Raw genomic sequence first — 16,391 nt, 5'->3', positions numbered from 1 at the left:
TTATTAAATTAATTTCGTAAGAAATAAAATTCTTCTAACGTTATATACTCCGGGTAAATTTCTATAAAAAGTTATATAGAATATTGGCGAAATTAAATTATTATAATTAAGCCGTTACTTTACTTTATTATTTAAAATTCTTTATATAGTTTCTATTCTATTTTAAACTATATAGATATACCTTCGCGTATTAGATTTAGAAGGATTTTATCCTTAAACTTCTACTAGTAAAATATATTTGCCGTAAGTATATTATAGAATTCAGCCGCTTCGTAATAATATATATTGCGTTCGCTATTATTGTGAAGGTATTCGTTGTTAAATATTCCTACCCCGTTGCGACGGATATATTATACGGTATTGTAGCGGTCTTTAACAAGTATTTTAATTTATATTAAGTATATAATAATTTATAACCCCCTAATAGTTAATTCGTCTTTTAAATAGCCTATACCGTACGGACTAATTTGAATTTTTAATTCCCGGGAATAATTTTACTCAGTCTTTTTAATAGGGGCTTTCCGCCTAATTACCTTAATTTAGTACCCCTTTACCTTAGGACTAGGTTTATTACTAGTACGTTCGTTATTAGAAGATAGCGGTAGGAGAATTAGAGGCGGCGGAGGAATTAGAAGTACTACTACTGGTAGAGGTCGATTTATAGTAATAGAACCTCAATACTACATAACGATAACGACAACGACGAATTCTATTAGTTTATTGGTATAGAGGAGAAAGCAGGGGGGATTCAAGGTATAAAAATTAGGGCATAAGAATTAGGGCATAAGAATTAAGGCATGGGAGGGTGGGGCATTTAAATTTACCCTCCTTTATAGAGGGTACGGTTGGTATATATATTATACTATGCTATTATACTATCTGTACTTTATAACTATTTCTACCCTTTGCCTAACCGGATCTCAATTTCGCGAGATAATACGGTATACTAAGTTATGGATGATGACCAATCTCTGTCCGTCCGTTAATGCTTTGCATTGTATGTAATGCAGGGGTGCCGAAACAGTATCACTCAGCAGATACCTACACCGATTCCAAAATGAACAAACATGACCGATGAAGCTTTCAGTTCGTTCTTTGAAATCCACAACACACATATTTTAAGATATGATGCTTGTTGGGTATCCGTTCGCATTCAAATATTTCGCGTGCTATATATATATATACTGCAAGTTCTAGAAGATGCCCCACATTATGTCGTCCCATCTCTGGAGATATACATGCCATCATATATCGTTCATCGGTAAATGCGCGAACAGAGGAAGAACAAGATGTCTGGTCTTATATCGAAAAAAAAAAAAAAAAAAAAAAAAAAGGGAATCCTAAGAAGAAACAACAACAGGAAACAAAAAGGGGTATAAAGAAAAGACGCCAGGTCTCTCTGTCCAAAACATCCAACCATATCCAACATCCGCCCAAATCCTTACGTCTTCCATAACCAACGCTGCGCCCAGAATATATCAAATTGAAAACCAAAACATATCTCTGTCGTCCACCTCTTGCTCATCGAATCATCCATCGTCCCTCCCCACCCCACCCATCATTCATAACTCATCCAAGGTAAATCCCGATCATAAACCGTCGTACAAGTCAAATACCCCAGCACACTCCCCCCCCCCCCACCACCACCACCACCACCACCACCTCCTCCTCCTCCTCCTCCCCCACCGCTATCCCCCTTGGTCAGATTCCCACTCCCCGAAATCTCCAATTCCAATCCACTCCCCATCAACGGCCTAACCACCTCCCTCGCCATCGCCTTGAGCTCCTCAATCCTCTTCTCAAACCGCCTTAGGTTGTCGCGGTTGTATAACTCGGGTGATAGTTTCAAAAAGCGCTTGCAGTCGTCGTGGGTGAGGTATTCCTTCGGCGAACCGCCCAACAGACGAAAAGTGCGGCCTAAAGTGGCGAGCGGGGTTGTTGAGAGGTGACTTGGTGTAGCGTTGGGTGCTGCTGCGTATGGGTCGCCGCGGGCGGAGTTGGAGTTGGAGTTGGAGCCTGAGGCGGAGCCGGAGCTGGAGCTGTTGTGGCGGGCCCTACTTCCCGGCGGGCCGTTGCCGCCGCTACGATGTCCGCCGCGGGTTCGTTCGGGGATGGCTGGTGGGTGTTTGGTGGAGGTATACTCGGCCGAAGGCGGCGGGGAGGTATTCTCGGCCAACCACTCCCTGAAAAAGGACACAGCTAGCCAATCGACGTAACCATTGCCCGGTCCTACCCTCTCCCCTGCTCTACCCGTTACGCCCAAGCGGAACAGTCGTGCTTCCACCCGCGAGACGACCTCTTCGAGCTCATCGACTTTATCCTCAATGATATCCACCACCGACTCGGGCATCGCTGCTCTTATACTCCTCTCGCCCGCGGGCCACTGGCCCACAACGTGAATCAGCGCCTCCTGGAAGATGACCTTGCTCCTTGCCAGATAGCCCAGCCGGAGATAGGAGATGGGGTATTTAGCTATCTGCCGCCACAACCGCGACTGGAACTGCAGCAAGTGGTGATCGACCCGCGGCCCGACGACCGCTAGCGCATCGTACTGGTCTGCTAGCTGCAGCAGAGACTTGCACTGCACGTAGGCGTCGGGCAAAGAAATGGGGTCGAGCGTGGGCGGGTAGTTGTACATGATGCGGAAGAGGTTGTCGTAGTCGCGGAGGAGGTCGAGGTCTGCTTGGGAGGGTTCTTCCCTTGCCGGGGGAGGGTTGTTGTGGTGATGGCGCTGGGAGGAGTGCGAGAGGCTGAGGTTGGCGACGGAGCGGAAGAAGGAGTTGGATTGGTGGGTGGATTTTTGGCTGTTGCTGCGGTGTCGGCTTCCTGAGGGCCCTGACCCTGAGCCGTTGCCGAAGATGGAGGATTGGGTTGGTGGTGGACCAGCGGGTGTAGGTATTGGTGGTGGGGAGGACTCTTCCTTTTGCACGAGCATGGGGATGTCGTTGTCGTCGGTGCCGGTGTCGAGTTCGTATCGCCATCGCTTTTTGGGGGTTGAGTCCTGCGTCGTCCTGGCTACTGTTCCTGTTTCTGCCACATTCCCGTTCCCACCCAGTGCCTTCGATGCGCTGCCCGGCGCGGGCAACTCTGGTACTCCTCCTCCTGAAACCGTCTGGGCGCGCGACCATTCCTGGCTGGTGCTGGCCTCGAAGAAACCCGAACACCTCGTCAAAATATGTCGATGCAGTAGGTACCGGTTCTCGAGTCCGCAGGGGACGCGCACGACGATCTCGACATCGCCGCTGTGGCTGAAGATGGGGAATTCGTTTTGCGGGACGAACGATGCGCCGCCGGCGTGGGAGCGGTTATATCTTCGGGTTCGTGACGAGACGTACGAGGTTGACGAGCTAAAGTTGTTGTTGTTGTTACTGCCGTGGTGACCATGGCCATGACCGTGGTGGCTGTAGCTGTCCCGGTGTGTTGCCCGCACGCCGGTGCCACCAGCGCCGCCCACGACCGAGGATGGTCCCCGTAACGCCAGTGTCGACACATCCCGGTCGCCGCCGCCAACCCCAAGTGAACCAACACCAAGGCCGGCAGCAGCAGCGCCGGGCCCGGACCCGTATTGCGCGACCATGGAATTTTTGTCGAGTTGCAATGCGGAGCGGAGCGTATCTGATGCGCTGTCCGTCGCCTGGCCCGATGGAGGGGAGATGCCGTGCGTCAGTGGATGCGCGCCAGTTGGAAGCGCTCTCGTTGGGTTGTGGACCCCTTTGACTGCAATGTTCCTTTTTGTTTCCTGAAATTCAGTTTCCTTCTTCTGTCTCTCCAGCAATGCAAAATCCAACTCTTCTTTTTTTTTTTTTTCCCCGACCCTCTTTCCCTAGGCTGGGCTGCCTCACTTTATTCCTTGTTGTCGTCGCCGTCTGCTTGGCTTGTGGTCGAAACGATGGATGGACAGCTGCTGCCGGGCCGCCGCCGGGGTGGTTGGTTCTTGATTAAGCTGAGGGGTCAATGCTGCGAAGTGCGGGCAGGAGGCTGGTCCGCCGCTGTTGAGGATGTGTGTGTGCGGTTGTACACGTTGCGATGATGCGTCAGTTCGTCTCGTCGTCTCGTGCTTTACAGAAAAGGCAAAAAACAAGAGGTTTAGAAAAGAGCTGCAGGGGCAAGAACAAGGACGGGAGGGAAGAATCAAAACGTTGCAGGGCAAATCGCCAGTCCAGTGAGTGTTCAGGTGAATCTTAGGCAGTAAAAACCAGCCCCACAATATTTGACTCTTGCTCTTCGAGATCTCTCAACGACAAGGGAAAGAAATGTCAGGGGCAGTTCAAGTAAAGTCTTTTCTTGGAAGACACCCCTGCGTTCCTAGAAAAACCTGAAAGCTTCTCTCAGTCTAGTTCCCTCACAACCGGGGCCACTAACAACTGAGCTTGCCAAGGCTTGTGACTTCGGTCGAGGCTGTGTCGGCTGTGTTCTTGAACCGTAGCGATCCGTAGATAAGTAGTCGAGGTTGTCGAACGGTAGAAGACGATGGCGATATCGCCACAGGGGAAATACCACCCACTAACTATTCGTTATTCGTAGCCCAAGTCGGAGTGGTGGTGGTGGTGGTGTGCCTCGCCAGTGCAGTTTGAGTCGCCAGGGGCCAACTGAAGCAATCAGAGTCGACGGATGGTTCGAAGTGGTGGTTGTCTTGTCTTGGTGGTGATGAGCTGAATGGTTTCGTTTCTTTCGACACTGACACTGACACCCTTTGCGCAGCGCAGTTGAAGTCGTAGCTTGAAGTTCTGAAGGGGAGTGGATTTGAAACTCGAAGTAAAGAGGTTCGCTTGCTGAGATGGATGCTTTAACAGGGTCAAATTATACAAATTAGAAAAATGTTCTGAATGAATGCTATGATGGCATGAGGTTGTTGGTGGACGCAGGAGACAAGTATACTGAGGAAAGGACCCAGGAAACAAACAAGGTTTCTATCCATAGAACCTCGCGAGGGCAGATCTTCACGCTTCCTTTTACCTCGAATTTGTTTTTTGTTGTTGTTGACATCCAAACGAAAACAGCAACACTGCAGCTCTCTCACTTCAGCCAATGCAAAGCACGTCTCAACGAGGCAGCCTGCAGCGCACCGCCATCGTTCGCAGGCATGGCGGCGCATGGCTGCCGACAACAATGTCGCGAGCTGTAGCTTTTCCTTTGAAAGGACAGGTTGGCCCGCACCGGGTTCGCGTTTTTCTTTATCTTGAAGCTTCGATAGGTTGGAGCCATTTCTTTATGGTCGAGGTCCATGGGAGGGTCCAACCATGTTAATGAAAGCAACTTGCCAGTGAAAAGTATACTGAAAAATAAATCCCCTTCCGGACCCCTCTATTTTTCTTCTGCGGGACTCGAGTCTTTTCTTTGTCGTTCCCCGGCCCAACTTGCTAACAATGAATGAGGTTCCCTCGGAGAACGAACGCATGGTTACCTGCACCATCCGAGTCCAGTCCAGTGGCTTATCATCCATCCCGTCCGATGCAACAACGCTTTACATACAGGTTTCCTTTGAGACAGCTTCATCCACACCCAAATCTTTTCTGCTTGCGGCCGAAACTGGAAGATCGAGTATCTTGAAAGAGAAGAGGATGTAAGGGAGGGATAAATGTTTGTCTTGTTCTGTGTATCTGAGGGGTTGGTAAGGATGCACAGGTCTCGGATTACGTACTAACTGAACCACCACCTAGTTTGCCCATGGGATAATAGTGCAGTAACTGCCCTGTCTACATGGTAAATCGGCTGGAGCTTTGACCCGGCCACAGAAAAGCACATCCATCTCCTCGCATCTCGTTGAGTGTTTTTTTTCCCTCCAAGCGAAGAATCAGAGCTTTGGAAGTTGATCTGATGAAATGAACAGCTGGGAGTTATGCATGGTGGTGATGGTCGCCGTCACGAGCGCCGACGGGCCGAACCTCATCGCGTGGTGCTTGTCTAAGCACTATCCGAGCACTGCACAAGAGAGATGAATCGCCTCCAAGGAGTCATTCATCCCATCTGTTACAAATATTGGTGATATTTCATCGTCTGCCATCGTACTGAGTTTTCACATCGGGACCGAATCGTTTTTCACGACGCGAGAGGCTGGTTGGATGGCACTGCCCATGACAACACCACTGACATCAACTGTGCATGCATCGCGCTCGCAAAGCAATTGAACTTCACTTGGCATTTTGAAGCTCTGATCCAAGAAGAAGCTCGAGCTTGGGATCCGCTCGCTTGTCTTATCGTACTCACCGCCTGGTCTTTCCGCCAAATAATTTCACTAGCTTCACTTTGCATAAACAACCAAGAAACCAATCACGACAACCTTGCTTGCTTGCTTGCTTAACGTTTGTTTGCTTGATCTTAACTTCATTTGTTTTGAATATCTATTCTTACAGATACAGTTCGCGTTGGCGTTGCGCCTTCGCTTATCTCGCCCGCTCATTCCAAGAAACCCCCAGAAAGTAACCCCGGATTTGCCGCCGAATCGTTTGTCGGGAACCAGAAAAAGAGTCGAACCGGAAACATCAAAAATGGAAAAGAATAACCTCGCAAACCGTTTGCGTAAAAGATAAAAATCACTGAAAGTCAGTTCTGATGAAAGATATTGATCAAAAGAATCGCAGAAAAATCGAATCGCTGGCAAGTCGTTGAGCCACGCATTGGCCATGCCGGTCGTGACCTCTTTTGTCGTTCGCCAATCAACGCCCGAAACCCATGTCGCCCAGTCCCCAGTAACGCCAACCAACCACAGAAAAACACCCCAAATCCAATATTGAAGAAAGAAGAACGCAATCATGTGACGCTCTAGCTCATGTCCATCTCGCTGGCAACATCAAAGATAGATGGGCCAGCGTTGGTGGGCCTGGTCGTTTGGGAGGCATCCATTGTGACAGGGCCATCGAAAACAGGCGGTGTTCCCTTGAGATTTTGAAGCATGCCATCGGCAGTCTTGCTGACAAGTCGCCCTTGACGAAGGTTCTCGGCGAATAGGAAGTACCCTTCGGTAGCCTCAACCAGATACGCCTGCAGGCCACGGCTTTCCAATAGGATCTTGGCATTGGTGACGGGGTAGTGGTTTTCGATGTAGCGCGCCCAACCACGAGCTGCGACTTGGATATTTTCGCCGATTCGGGCCCACCCGATGCCGAGATGGACGGTGAAGTCGTCAACAATTGGGCCGGCCAACGAATCCGATGAGGCGGTCATTGGGTTGCTTGTGTCGCGCGATGGGCTGCCGCCGCGACTGGTGGGATTGCTGTTGGAGGAGCGAACATCGAGCCGTTGCGATTTGTGGCTGCGCAGGGATGGTCTTTCTTGGGACATTTGCTGCTGCAAGCTGAGAGCCTCTTCGGACTTGCGCGCCGCTTCGAGGGCAGCCTTCTCGTCGACCCAGGTGCCGGATTGGCTGCTGGCATCTGCGACATATCCGCTTTTCTTTCTGATGAGGGTCATTCCGGGGCCGGTGACCCATTCGTCTTCCGACTCCTTAATGACGGGCTCAACAATCTTCTCAGGAGGATCGAGGTTGACGGCGGCTTCATCGCGCGAGCGTTTGCGGCCGGCCGCGGAGCAGTTGCGGAGGAGTTGCGGCCATGAGACGTGCTGGCTGAGCGAGGCTTGTTGGTCCAGGTAGGACTTGCCAAACGAGAAGTTGTGGGCGACCTGTGCTGGCATGGTGACGACGGGCGACGAGGCATAGTAGCGGTCGAAAGACGGCATGATGGGTGGTACCTGTTCAGCACTCGGTAAATGTGTAAGGCGAGGGCGTGTAAAGTCGCAGGTGATCCGACACTAGTCAGATCAGACGCGTGGTGATATGGATCTGAGTGTAGTAGACGACAGCGTCTAGAAGAAGGAATTGGCCGGAGGGTATCAATGTAGATGGCCAGAAGAGTAAGGATGAGGTGCCGTGATAGGGAGGTGAGGATTTGAACGTCCTACGAGGTAAGGTGTAAGTGATGGTATAAGCCAGAGTAAGGATGGTTGATAGACGAGCAGGCTGGAGGTGACCTGTAGTAGACGACGACGAGGAGGACGGGAGGGAGGTCTTGTATCGTTGGGAGCCTCGTGATCAGGAAGGGTGGTGGTGTTTGGTGGAGGAAGGTAGAGGTAGATATAAGTGAGAGTGGTGAGGAAGGAAAGAGAGGAAGAGGATGGGACGGAAGAAGAGGGAAGTGGTGGAGGAGGGTGTGTAGAAAAAAGAATGGAGCGAGAGAGGAACGGGGATCCGAGGACAATCAGATCACAGAAGTGGAAGAGATGGAAGAGGAAGTAGAAAAGTGAAGTAGCAGGTACTGTGTGAGGGATGGGGATGGATGGGGATGCAGGCGGCGAAATGTGGGAGACGGAGCAAAAAGAGAGGCAGAAGACGGGGACCTGCGAGACCTCAGACCCCAGCCCATCCTGGAGCGTTGAAGGTCGTGGACGTGGACCGTGGACCGTGGACCGTGGTCCATTGTGTGGAAGCGCAAATGTGTGTGGAAGCTGGAGGGCGCGCGAGGGTGTCTCTGTCTCTTCTCTGTGTGGATGGCACGAGAAAGGCAGAGAGAAAAGGCAATCGAGCTGACAGGCGCACAGCTGCCGGCTGGCACGGACGGGAGATTCAGAATGCCACTTGTCAGCATCTGCCAGTCTTGTGTCAATCCTTGCCGGCTATTGGCCAGGACGCCATGACCGACAGCAGCATGGCCGGCAGTGCAGGCCGCGGCAGCCAGTGCAGGTACAAAGGTACAAACTTGCTCAGGTACATCGCGCCAGGAACCGCCAAGCAACGCCAGGGTGCGGCAATCGCCTGAATGATCTCCAATTGGCTTTCGGAGGATAAAGCGGGCCATAGCCAGAGCAGGGCATCTCATTGGCTTGTTGGTTCTGGGGCAGAAGAAGCCGGGCCCGGGGCGGTTTTCTTGCGGAACATCTCATAGCTCCGAATCCGGTTAGACTGGGACCTGACCTGGAGACAATGTTAGGGCGGGCGGTTTGCCCCCTTGTCCATAAAAACAGAAAAGGGTGGCCGGCAACCCGCCTCGCTTTTTTTTGGAGGAGCCAAGCCCGCGTTGGCCGTCTCCACTCGGAACGCGACTCTTCTCAGAAATCCAAAATGTCACCGAGCCTGGTCCTGTGCCGCCGTTGAGAAGGAACCAAGATGGCTCGTGCACTGTCAGAGCCGTCTCGCTTTCTTCCCCGGTGAGGCCGGGCGGCAGATTCCATCAAACCGACTGAATTCCGTGTCCGGTGAATGGCTCCACTCCTTGCGGGCTTCCCCACTTTCGCACTTTCCGTTTTGCTTGCGGAAATCTTGCACCCCTGCGTCCGTTTTTCGACGCCCTCCAGCTGCATTTGCCCACCCCTTCCCGAAATGCAGTTCCCGGTCAGCTGACCACTTGCCTGCCGAGCAGACGCCATCTTCAGAGTTTGTTCGTGCACTATTCTCGCAGGTATCTTCGTACCCCAGACCGCCTGATAAGGTCCCCAATTGTGCAACACATAACCGAGTTGTGCAAGTTGTGTCGTGTCACCGAACCTGACTGAGAGCTCCCCCTCCCCCTCCCCTCGCTCCTCTCTGTCAGTCTGTCCATCCCTCCCATCTTCGTCCCTCCATCCTGTCCCCTCCCGCCAGATCTCATACGACTGGGCGGCTCGGCTCGACTTGACTCGAAACACACAGCCCTTTCCCGCAAATCATGTCCCAATCCATTCATTTATATCCATCACCCTCCATCACCAACCAGCCTCACTCGCGCGAGTGCACCGCCTTGGTTGCCCAATTTGCTTCACACGACGTAACAAAATGGAGACAGAACCCTGAAGAGCGAGCCATGTCAGGACTGCTGGCTCGACGATCACGCAGGTTGTGGAGTTTGCCATGATGATCCCTTATTAAATAAGTGTATTTTTATTGTATCCAGCAACGACAAACAATCTACCTAACAACGACACAGCTTCGGTTGAAAAGGCAGTTCCAACGACTGGCGGACTGTCCTGTGAGTCTCTTTGATAACAATGCCATCACCATGACCGCCAAGCCATTACCTCATTCTTCATCTTAGACCCCTAGACTTAAGTGCTGCATTCTATAAGCCAACAAGCTCAACTTCTTTCATCATACTAGAGCCACCAGAGTCTCTTCATCACATCTCATTTCACCCTCTTCAAGCTTCCCCTTCACAAATGCGCCAGCGGCGCCTCCTCCGGCTCATCAACCCCCTCCGCCCTGACATCAACAAACACAACCCCATCATCCGTATGATTCTCCGTCCCTCCATACAATCCCACCATCCCGGGCGTCCTCAGTCCCTGCGGACTTGGCTCTCTTCTGCCCCCATGTCTCAATCGCCTCTGCGCCCGACTAGTCGTCGGCGTCCTCTGCTCCTGCGAGAATGATGTCCGCCAACCGGCAGGAACCGTATACGCCCCTTGTCGGAGTAGTCGACTCTGATGCCTTGCTTCGGGCAAGTTCTGCGGTGTCCTAGGCTGCGAGGACGCGGGAAGGGAGTCATTATAGACCCGAAACGTTGCGGGGGTCCTAGCGGGAGTGGTAGCGGGCGGTCTGGGCGTCGTTACGGGCTGGCGAGATGGTGTCGTTGGGGATTCGATGACCGGTGCAGGGCGGGTGCTGCTGGTGCTGACGCTGGTGGGCGAGGCGGCAGCCGGGGTACGGGTTCTGCTGCTGGCAAGACGCTCTAAGCGTTCAGAGGGCGAGCTACCGTGACGGGGAAGAGTGGCAGTCATGCTTCTGGTAAAACGGACAAAGGCGGACGGGGTGTGCGAGGCTGAGGTGGTACGGGAGCCCGGGGTAGCATTCGGGGTCGTGCCCTGGCAATGACCCTTAGTCAAGCTGAACGGATATCCATAAAGTCATGGTATCTACTTACCTCACCGGGGCGAGATGCGGAGTCAGGTTTTGCTGCAGAGGAGGGAGTGGCCGTCCGGGTCCTGATGGTCAGATTCTGGAACGAGAGTTCGAATTGCTCGAAAGAACGGGCACCGCCTCTGTTACTACGGCGAGCAGACGACGTCTCAGTCCGTGGTGTCGTTTCCTGGCTCGCAGCAGCCGTCTGGCCAACCGAGCTTTGGGCTGGTGAACGAAGGCTGCTCCCAATTCTTGGGCCGGGCCTTGGCGTTCTAATAGGCAGCTGGCTTTGAGACGAGCTAGCTTGGGGCTGCTGGTCAACATCACGCTCATCTCCAGCACCATCAACAGACTGCTCGCAGTTACGCTGGTCACAGGAGGCATTGGGGCACGGCGGCCGGGCAGTGGGGATCAATTCGGTCTGCTCTTCAGGGAAGCGGGCTGGTAAAACGGGGAGCTGGACAGGTTGTTCTGCACTGTCATGATCGGGGATGTCTGTCTCCTCATCACTGTCGCTGTAGTCGGGCAACGATGGGGATGAGGCTACCGACGTAGCGTTTTCAGACGCGTGTGTACGAAAGGACCATTTTCTCTTGCTGCTGACCCGGCGGTAGCCCCTGCGACGGTCTTCGACTTCTTGCACCTCTGCCATTGTTAAGGCGAGGACGGTAGGTCGGAGACGTAGCATGATGGGTGGTGCTGGGTGTACCTGATGAGGTCGTTGTCGTCAAAGAAACAAAAAAGAGTACACAAATTTTGAAAGGAATCTACCTAGGTTGGAGGTTATGAGAAGGACGTTGAAGGCTCGTCTTTACTGGTCCAAACGTCATCTTGCCGTCCTGGACCTGTCCGGCTCTTTCCTGACAAGAAGTGTCACTGATAGTGTTTTGGGAAGTAAGCACGAAAGAAGTCAGTCGGCATGGTCCCGCGAACCGTCCTTCTCCATAAGGCAATCGCCAAGGGGACAAAGCTGAGGAAGGTCCTGACGACTTCCGGTCATTGTGACAAACGACCTAGCCATAGTCGTAGTAGCAAGAGAGCATTCAACAAGCCATTCATGTTCAAGACTCGACGGTTTCGCCCCCAAGCTCAAGCCTGGACGGAACATGAAGAACGTGGAAGCTGGAGGCCAAAACTGTTGTAGTGTAAGTCTATAAAAAACGAGAAGTTGCACGAGAACAGTCAGTCCATCCTTTGAGGTTTGTCAGCATCTCTACACGAGACGAGGGAGGCGGGGATATGGTACAGTAGAGTTGGCAAGTCTGCTAAGCAAACCACGCACTAACAATTCAGTATTGTGCATGTCGAAGCGGCAGCTAACGCAGGAGCTGGTAAAAAAGCACGGTTTCTTTAACATTTAGACTGAAGAGTCCAATGCTAATTTCGTACCGTGGCCGAAGCGTTGATTAAAAAAAGCAGTACCGAGATAACCGACAATCACCTTTTTCCATAACCTACCTTTCCAAGTGGCCGGTAACGTCTTCCTTGCATGTTTTCTGCGCATGAGCATCTCGCATCCCTTTTAGAAAGAAGAGGGTCGATGCTAAGAGTCGCCGGAGAGTGACGCCGGCAAGAGTGGATTTCCATTGGCGGAGCCGTCTGGCCGCCTGAAATAATAACCTCAAGACACTGTATTTGTCGTACCTCGCTAGCGGGAACCTACCACTTGAACTTGATTCGATTGATTCGACACTTTCAGTTGTTTCCCTCTTGCACTTGCAGCTGGACTGGCAGGAACCTGAAGAAACCCTCACCGACTTCTATCCCCGACCATCACCGGCGGTCCCAGACAGTCCCAGACACAGGCACACAAACGGTACGTACCGTGTATACCTAGAACTTTGGCTTTCATCCATCTTTAAAATCACCGCAACACGCACCGCACTGCCCGCACCGCAACCCGCAGTCGTGGCCTTGCATCAGCTTGGCCAGCGCAGAGAATAACCACCATCGCGGTCCCCCGTGCCGAACCTCCCCCCCTGCTCCCCGTTCGGTTACCCAGGAGGTTGATTGGAGCTTCCTCATCTCCTGGTCCATTGGATCACTCGTCGACCAGACTGCCACTGCCTCCTGTTCCAATGCCCAACACGCAACACCCGAACTGGTAATCTGACAAGCAGCGTTTTAGAATCCAACGCATTTCATCCTTCCAACATACAACATACATACCATCTCTTCAGCATCTCCTTACCCCGAGCCATCGACCGCTTCGATCGGACCGACAGTTGACCCTCCTCGCCCCTTCAGCCACGACTCTACACTCCACCAGCAGCTATATGCTTGATGCATAGCCCTGGTGGTTCATAGCTTGGTTTCCATACGACCGTCGCCATAGTACTGTACTCAGCCCATCCTTCGCTTGGCGGCGTCGCCCCTTAACAAAATGAACGGAGACTTCAGCCTGTCCCAAGCGCTTGGCGGCTTACGAATCGCCAACCTCGACGATGACGACTCGGTCAATTCGGCAGAGAACGAACAGACAACCCCCGATGTCTTGTTGAGTCATCAGGATACGACGACCAATGCTCCTCAGACGACTTCTCAGCCTGCACAGCCTCCTTCTCAGCGGACGCCGTTGGACCTAGAACGCCAGGTTACCCCTCAAGACCCCCCGCAGCTCCCGCAGCGCCCGCCCCATACATACGAATCCGCCGCCGCGATCCTCAAGAACGCCCAAGACAACCTCAACGCCCGCGGATATCCTCCGACTAGTCAACAGTTGCAAGCAGGAAATGGGAATCGGCCACCAAACTCGAGACCTAATACCGGAGGGGCACTACAGTCAATGGAGGTCGATCCGCAGCGGGGAGCATACCACGGACATGGACACGGGAATGCGTATGGGGACCTACGGAACGAGCTAAGGAACGAAATCACAACCGACACTTCCCGGAGTTCTTTATACGGTGTGCCGACTATTTCGAGGAGCGACTCTAGGCGTGCGCCCCCTGGTGCCCCTACACGAGAGCCGAGTCGATCATACCACCAAGGCCGGCCCGGTCCCGGTCCTCCCATGGGCGTCGATCCTAACGGCGCGTTGCCTCCTAGGAGGAGCTCGCGCGGGGTTGGAGGCGGATATTCTCAGATCCCGGGTATCCCTGTAGCCGCGCCGGGCACCTATACGTCAGAATCGCGGCTGGGAGAAGTACCACCCATGCTCTCCACCAGCAGCGAGGAATGGAAAGACAGGGGTGCGGCAGTCGGCGTTAGGAGAGAGGTGGATGCCGACGGGAGGGTGACGATGAAGCCGGTCAAGAAAGGAGTGCGCGACTTCACCTTTGGGAGGATATTGGGAGAGGGCTCCTATAGCACGGTTTACCTTGCGACCGATCGCCAAACCCTCAGAGAGTACGCCGTCAAGGTCCTAGAGAAGAAGCACATCATCAAGGAGAAGAAGATTAAATACGTCAACATCGAGAAGAACACCCTGAACCGACTTACGGAGCACCCCGGTATCGTCCGCTTGTATTACACGTTCCAGGACGAGACTTCTCTGTATTACGTCCTCGATCTATGTACTGGCGGAGAGCTGCTGGGCGTGCTTAAGAAGACGGGGACGTTCGACGTGGAATGCACAAGGTTCTATGGCGCTCAAATATTGGACGCTATCGACTACATGCATTCGAGAGGTGTTATCCACCGTGATCTGAAGCCCGAGAACGTGCTCCTGGACGAACAGATGCACGTCAAGATCACAGACTTTGGTACTGCCAAGCTACTGCGAGACCCTCGAGATCCCAGACCACCAGAGGAGACACCGGGGCAGAGTGGCGAGGATGACGAGCGAGCGGCATCGTTCGTCGGTACCGCTGAATACGTGAGCCCAGAGCTCCTTACGGAAAAGTCAGCCAGCACAGCTAGCGACATATGGGCCTTTGGGTGCATCGTTTACCAACTCCTCGCCGGTCGGCCGCCCTTTAAGGCAGGAACCGAGTATCTAACCTTCCAGAAGATCGTTAAACTCGAGTACGAATTCCCGCCCGGTTTCCCACCCGCGGCGCGTGACTTGGTGGAACGATGTCTCGTGCTGGATCCTGCTCAGCGCTTCACAGTCGAGCACATCAAGAAGCACGAGTTCTTTGCCGGACATCCGTTTGGCAAGGAGCTGTGGAGGATGAAGGCACCGCGGTTGAGGCCTTACGTGCCGGGATCCCAGGAGCAGCAACCGCAAATGATGCACTTGGGCGGAGGTGGGTCGAACTCGAATCATAATCACCCTATGCCCATGGGCAACCCAAGCTCAACAAGAGGCACCACCACTCAAGGGGGGCCGGCCAATAACAACGTCAACCGACCTCCTAGGATCATCACCGAACTACCGCCTCCTACGCAACTGGATCTTGACTGGTCACCCGTCCTGACAAAAAACAACGAGCGCATCCTCAAGCTGGGCGACCTGATGGTCGTGTCGTCGCCGATACCGCACAGCCCACACGGCAAGGAAGGCGGAGACGGGCATAAGAAGCTGGCTCGCTTCTTTGGCGGCAGCACTACCAAGAAGAGACAGCGTCTCGTCATGGTCACCTCGAGCGGCCGCATCGTGTTTGCACCGGCCGGCGGCGAGGAGAAGCGGGCGAAGCAGGAGATTTCGCTGCTGGCTTCGGATTGCACATGGAAAACACAAATCGACGCCAAGGGCCAGCCGGTTTGGTGTGTCGACACGGTGAGTAACTGCCAGCCCCCTCTACGGGATATTCATCAGGTGATATCGATATTGATGCTAATGTTCAAGGACACCCCAAATCCAGGGCGGCGTACACTACACCTTTGAAGAACCCAAGTCCTCGGAAAAACAACAAAAAGACAAATCCGACAAGTCATCAGAAGGAGCAGGAAGCGAAGGCGGCAACAGCAGCAAGTACACGGTAGACGAGTGGATCGAGTCGCTGGAGCGGGCCAAGGACCTGGCGCTTTCCCAAAACCTGGTAGGTTCCAACGACAACTTTGGAGACATATCCATGTCGTCCAGCCCGGCGAGTTCGATGGTGAATATCGGGGGAGGTGGGCATCATCATAATGGAAGGGGACATGGAAACTACAGTGGCGGAGAGGGAGGATACAGCATCAGTGATCGATCGGGCCGCAATCAGCTGACTAAGAGTCAGGCGAGCCTGGATGATAGCAGCAGTGTTAAGCGCCATCGGTTTAGTCGGAGGCAGTCGAAGAATGGGTTGGGGGCTGCTTTTTGAAGGTTGTTGTTGACCTTTGTTGGAAGAAGAGGTGGATGACGGCCAAGGTAGCGAAAGATGGAGAAGGTACGAAATTCTAATACTGTTCACACCTTGTACATGCAACAAAACAAAACATTGGATGAAAGGCATTGCGATTCGGCTGTTTTTTTTTGAGGACTGCGGAATGGCGGACAGCGTTCAGGGGCGTGCGGAGAGGCGGATGGGGAAATCAGTTTTTTTCAAAAAGATGGCCCCTGTTGGTGTTGAAGCCCAAGCTTGTCTGCCACAGTCACAGGTTGAACATTTTCTTGATCAGCGAAGAGAAACAGAGGGGAGATGGCATGGCATGGATAACGAACTGCATTCGCACAACAGCGTATATACACATGTGTTCTTTTTTTGCCTCTGCGGTT

At 53.0% G+C, this 16,391-nt stretch overlaps 4 protein-coding genes across 4 annotated transcripts; 1 reads left to right on the top strand and 3 right to left on the bottom strand.

The window, feature by feature from the left end:
- Positions 1–1,118: 1,118 nt before the first annotated feature.
- Positions 1,119–3,577, bottom strand: B0H65DRAFT_442118 (uncharacterized protein; the record flags this gene model as incomplete). The annotated part of the gene is made up of 2 exons (XM_062825562.1): positions 1,119–1,169; positions 1,760–3,577. The coding sequence occupies 2 exons, from the start codon at positions 3,575–3,577 to the stop codon at positions 1,119–1,121; spliced, it is 1,869 nt and encodes a 622-aa protein (XP_062681219.1).
- Positions 3,578–6,507: 2,930 nt separating this feature from the next.
- Positions 6,508–7,936, bottom strand: B0H65DRAFT_180973 (uncharacterized protein). The gene has a single exon (XM_062821503.1). The coding sequence runs from the start codon at positions 7,675–7,677 to the stop codon at positions 6,763–6,765; it is 915 nt and encodes a 304-aa protein (XP_062681218.1). The 5' UTR covers positions 7,678–7,936; the 3' UTR covers positions 6,508–6,762.
- A 2,183-nt stretch (positions 7,937–10,119) lies between these two features.
- Positions 10,120–11,495, bottom strand: B0H65DRAFT_508477 (uncharacterized protein; the record flags this gene model as incomplete). The annotated part of the gene is made up of 2 exons (XM_062828226.1): positions 10,120–10,782; positions 10,830–11,495. 2 exons carry the CDS (start codon positions 11,493–11,495, stop codon positions 10,120–10,122), a joined length of 1,329 nt encoding a protein of 442 aa, XP_062681217.1.
- A 1,695-nt stretch (positions 11,496–13,190) lies between these two features.
- On the top strand, positions 13,191–16,223 carry B0H65DRAFT_572776 (kinase-like domain-containing protein; the record flags this gene model as incomplete). The annotated part of the gene is made up of 2 exons (XM_062830520.1): positions 13,191–15,470; positions 15,556–16,223. 2 exons carry the CDS (start codon positions 13,191–13,193, stop codon positions 15,994–15,996), a joined length of 2,721 nt encoding a protein of 906 aa, XP_062681216.1. The 3' UTR covers positions 15,997–16,223.
- Positions 16,224–16,391: the final 168 nt, after the last annotated feature.

This window comes from Neurospora tetraspora (assembly GCF_033439725.1).
Source record: "Neurospora tetraspora strain CBS 560.94 chromosome Unknown B0H65scaffold_4, whole genome shotgun sequence".
In the NCBI taxonomy this organism is placed as follows: domain Eukaryota; kingdom Fungi; phylum Ascomycota; class Sordariomycetes; order Sordariales; family Sordariaceae; genus Neurospora; species Neurospora tetraspora.
The sequence above is the reverse complement of the archived record's forward strand: the minus strand, read 5'-3'. Positions and strand labels throughout refer to the sequence as shown.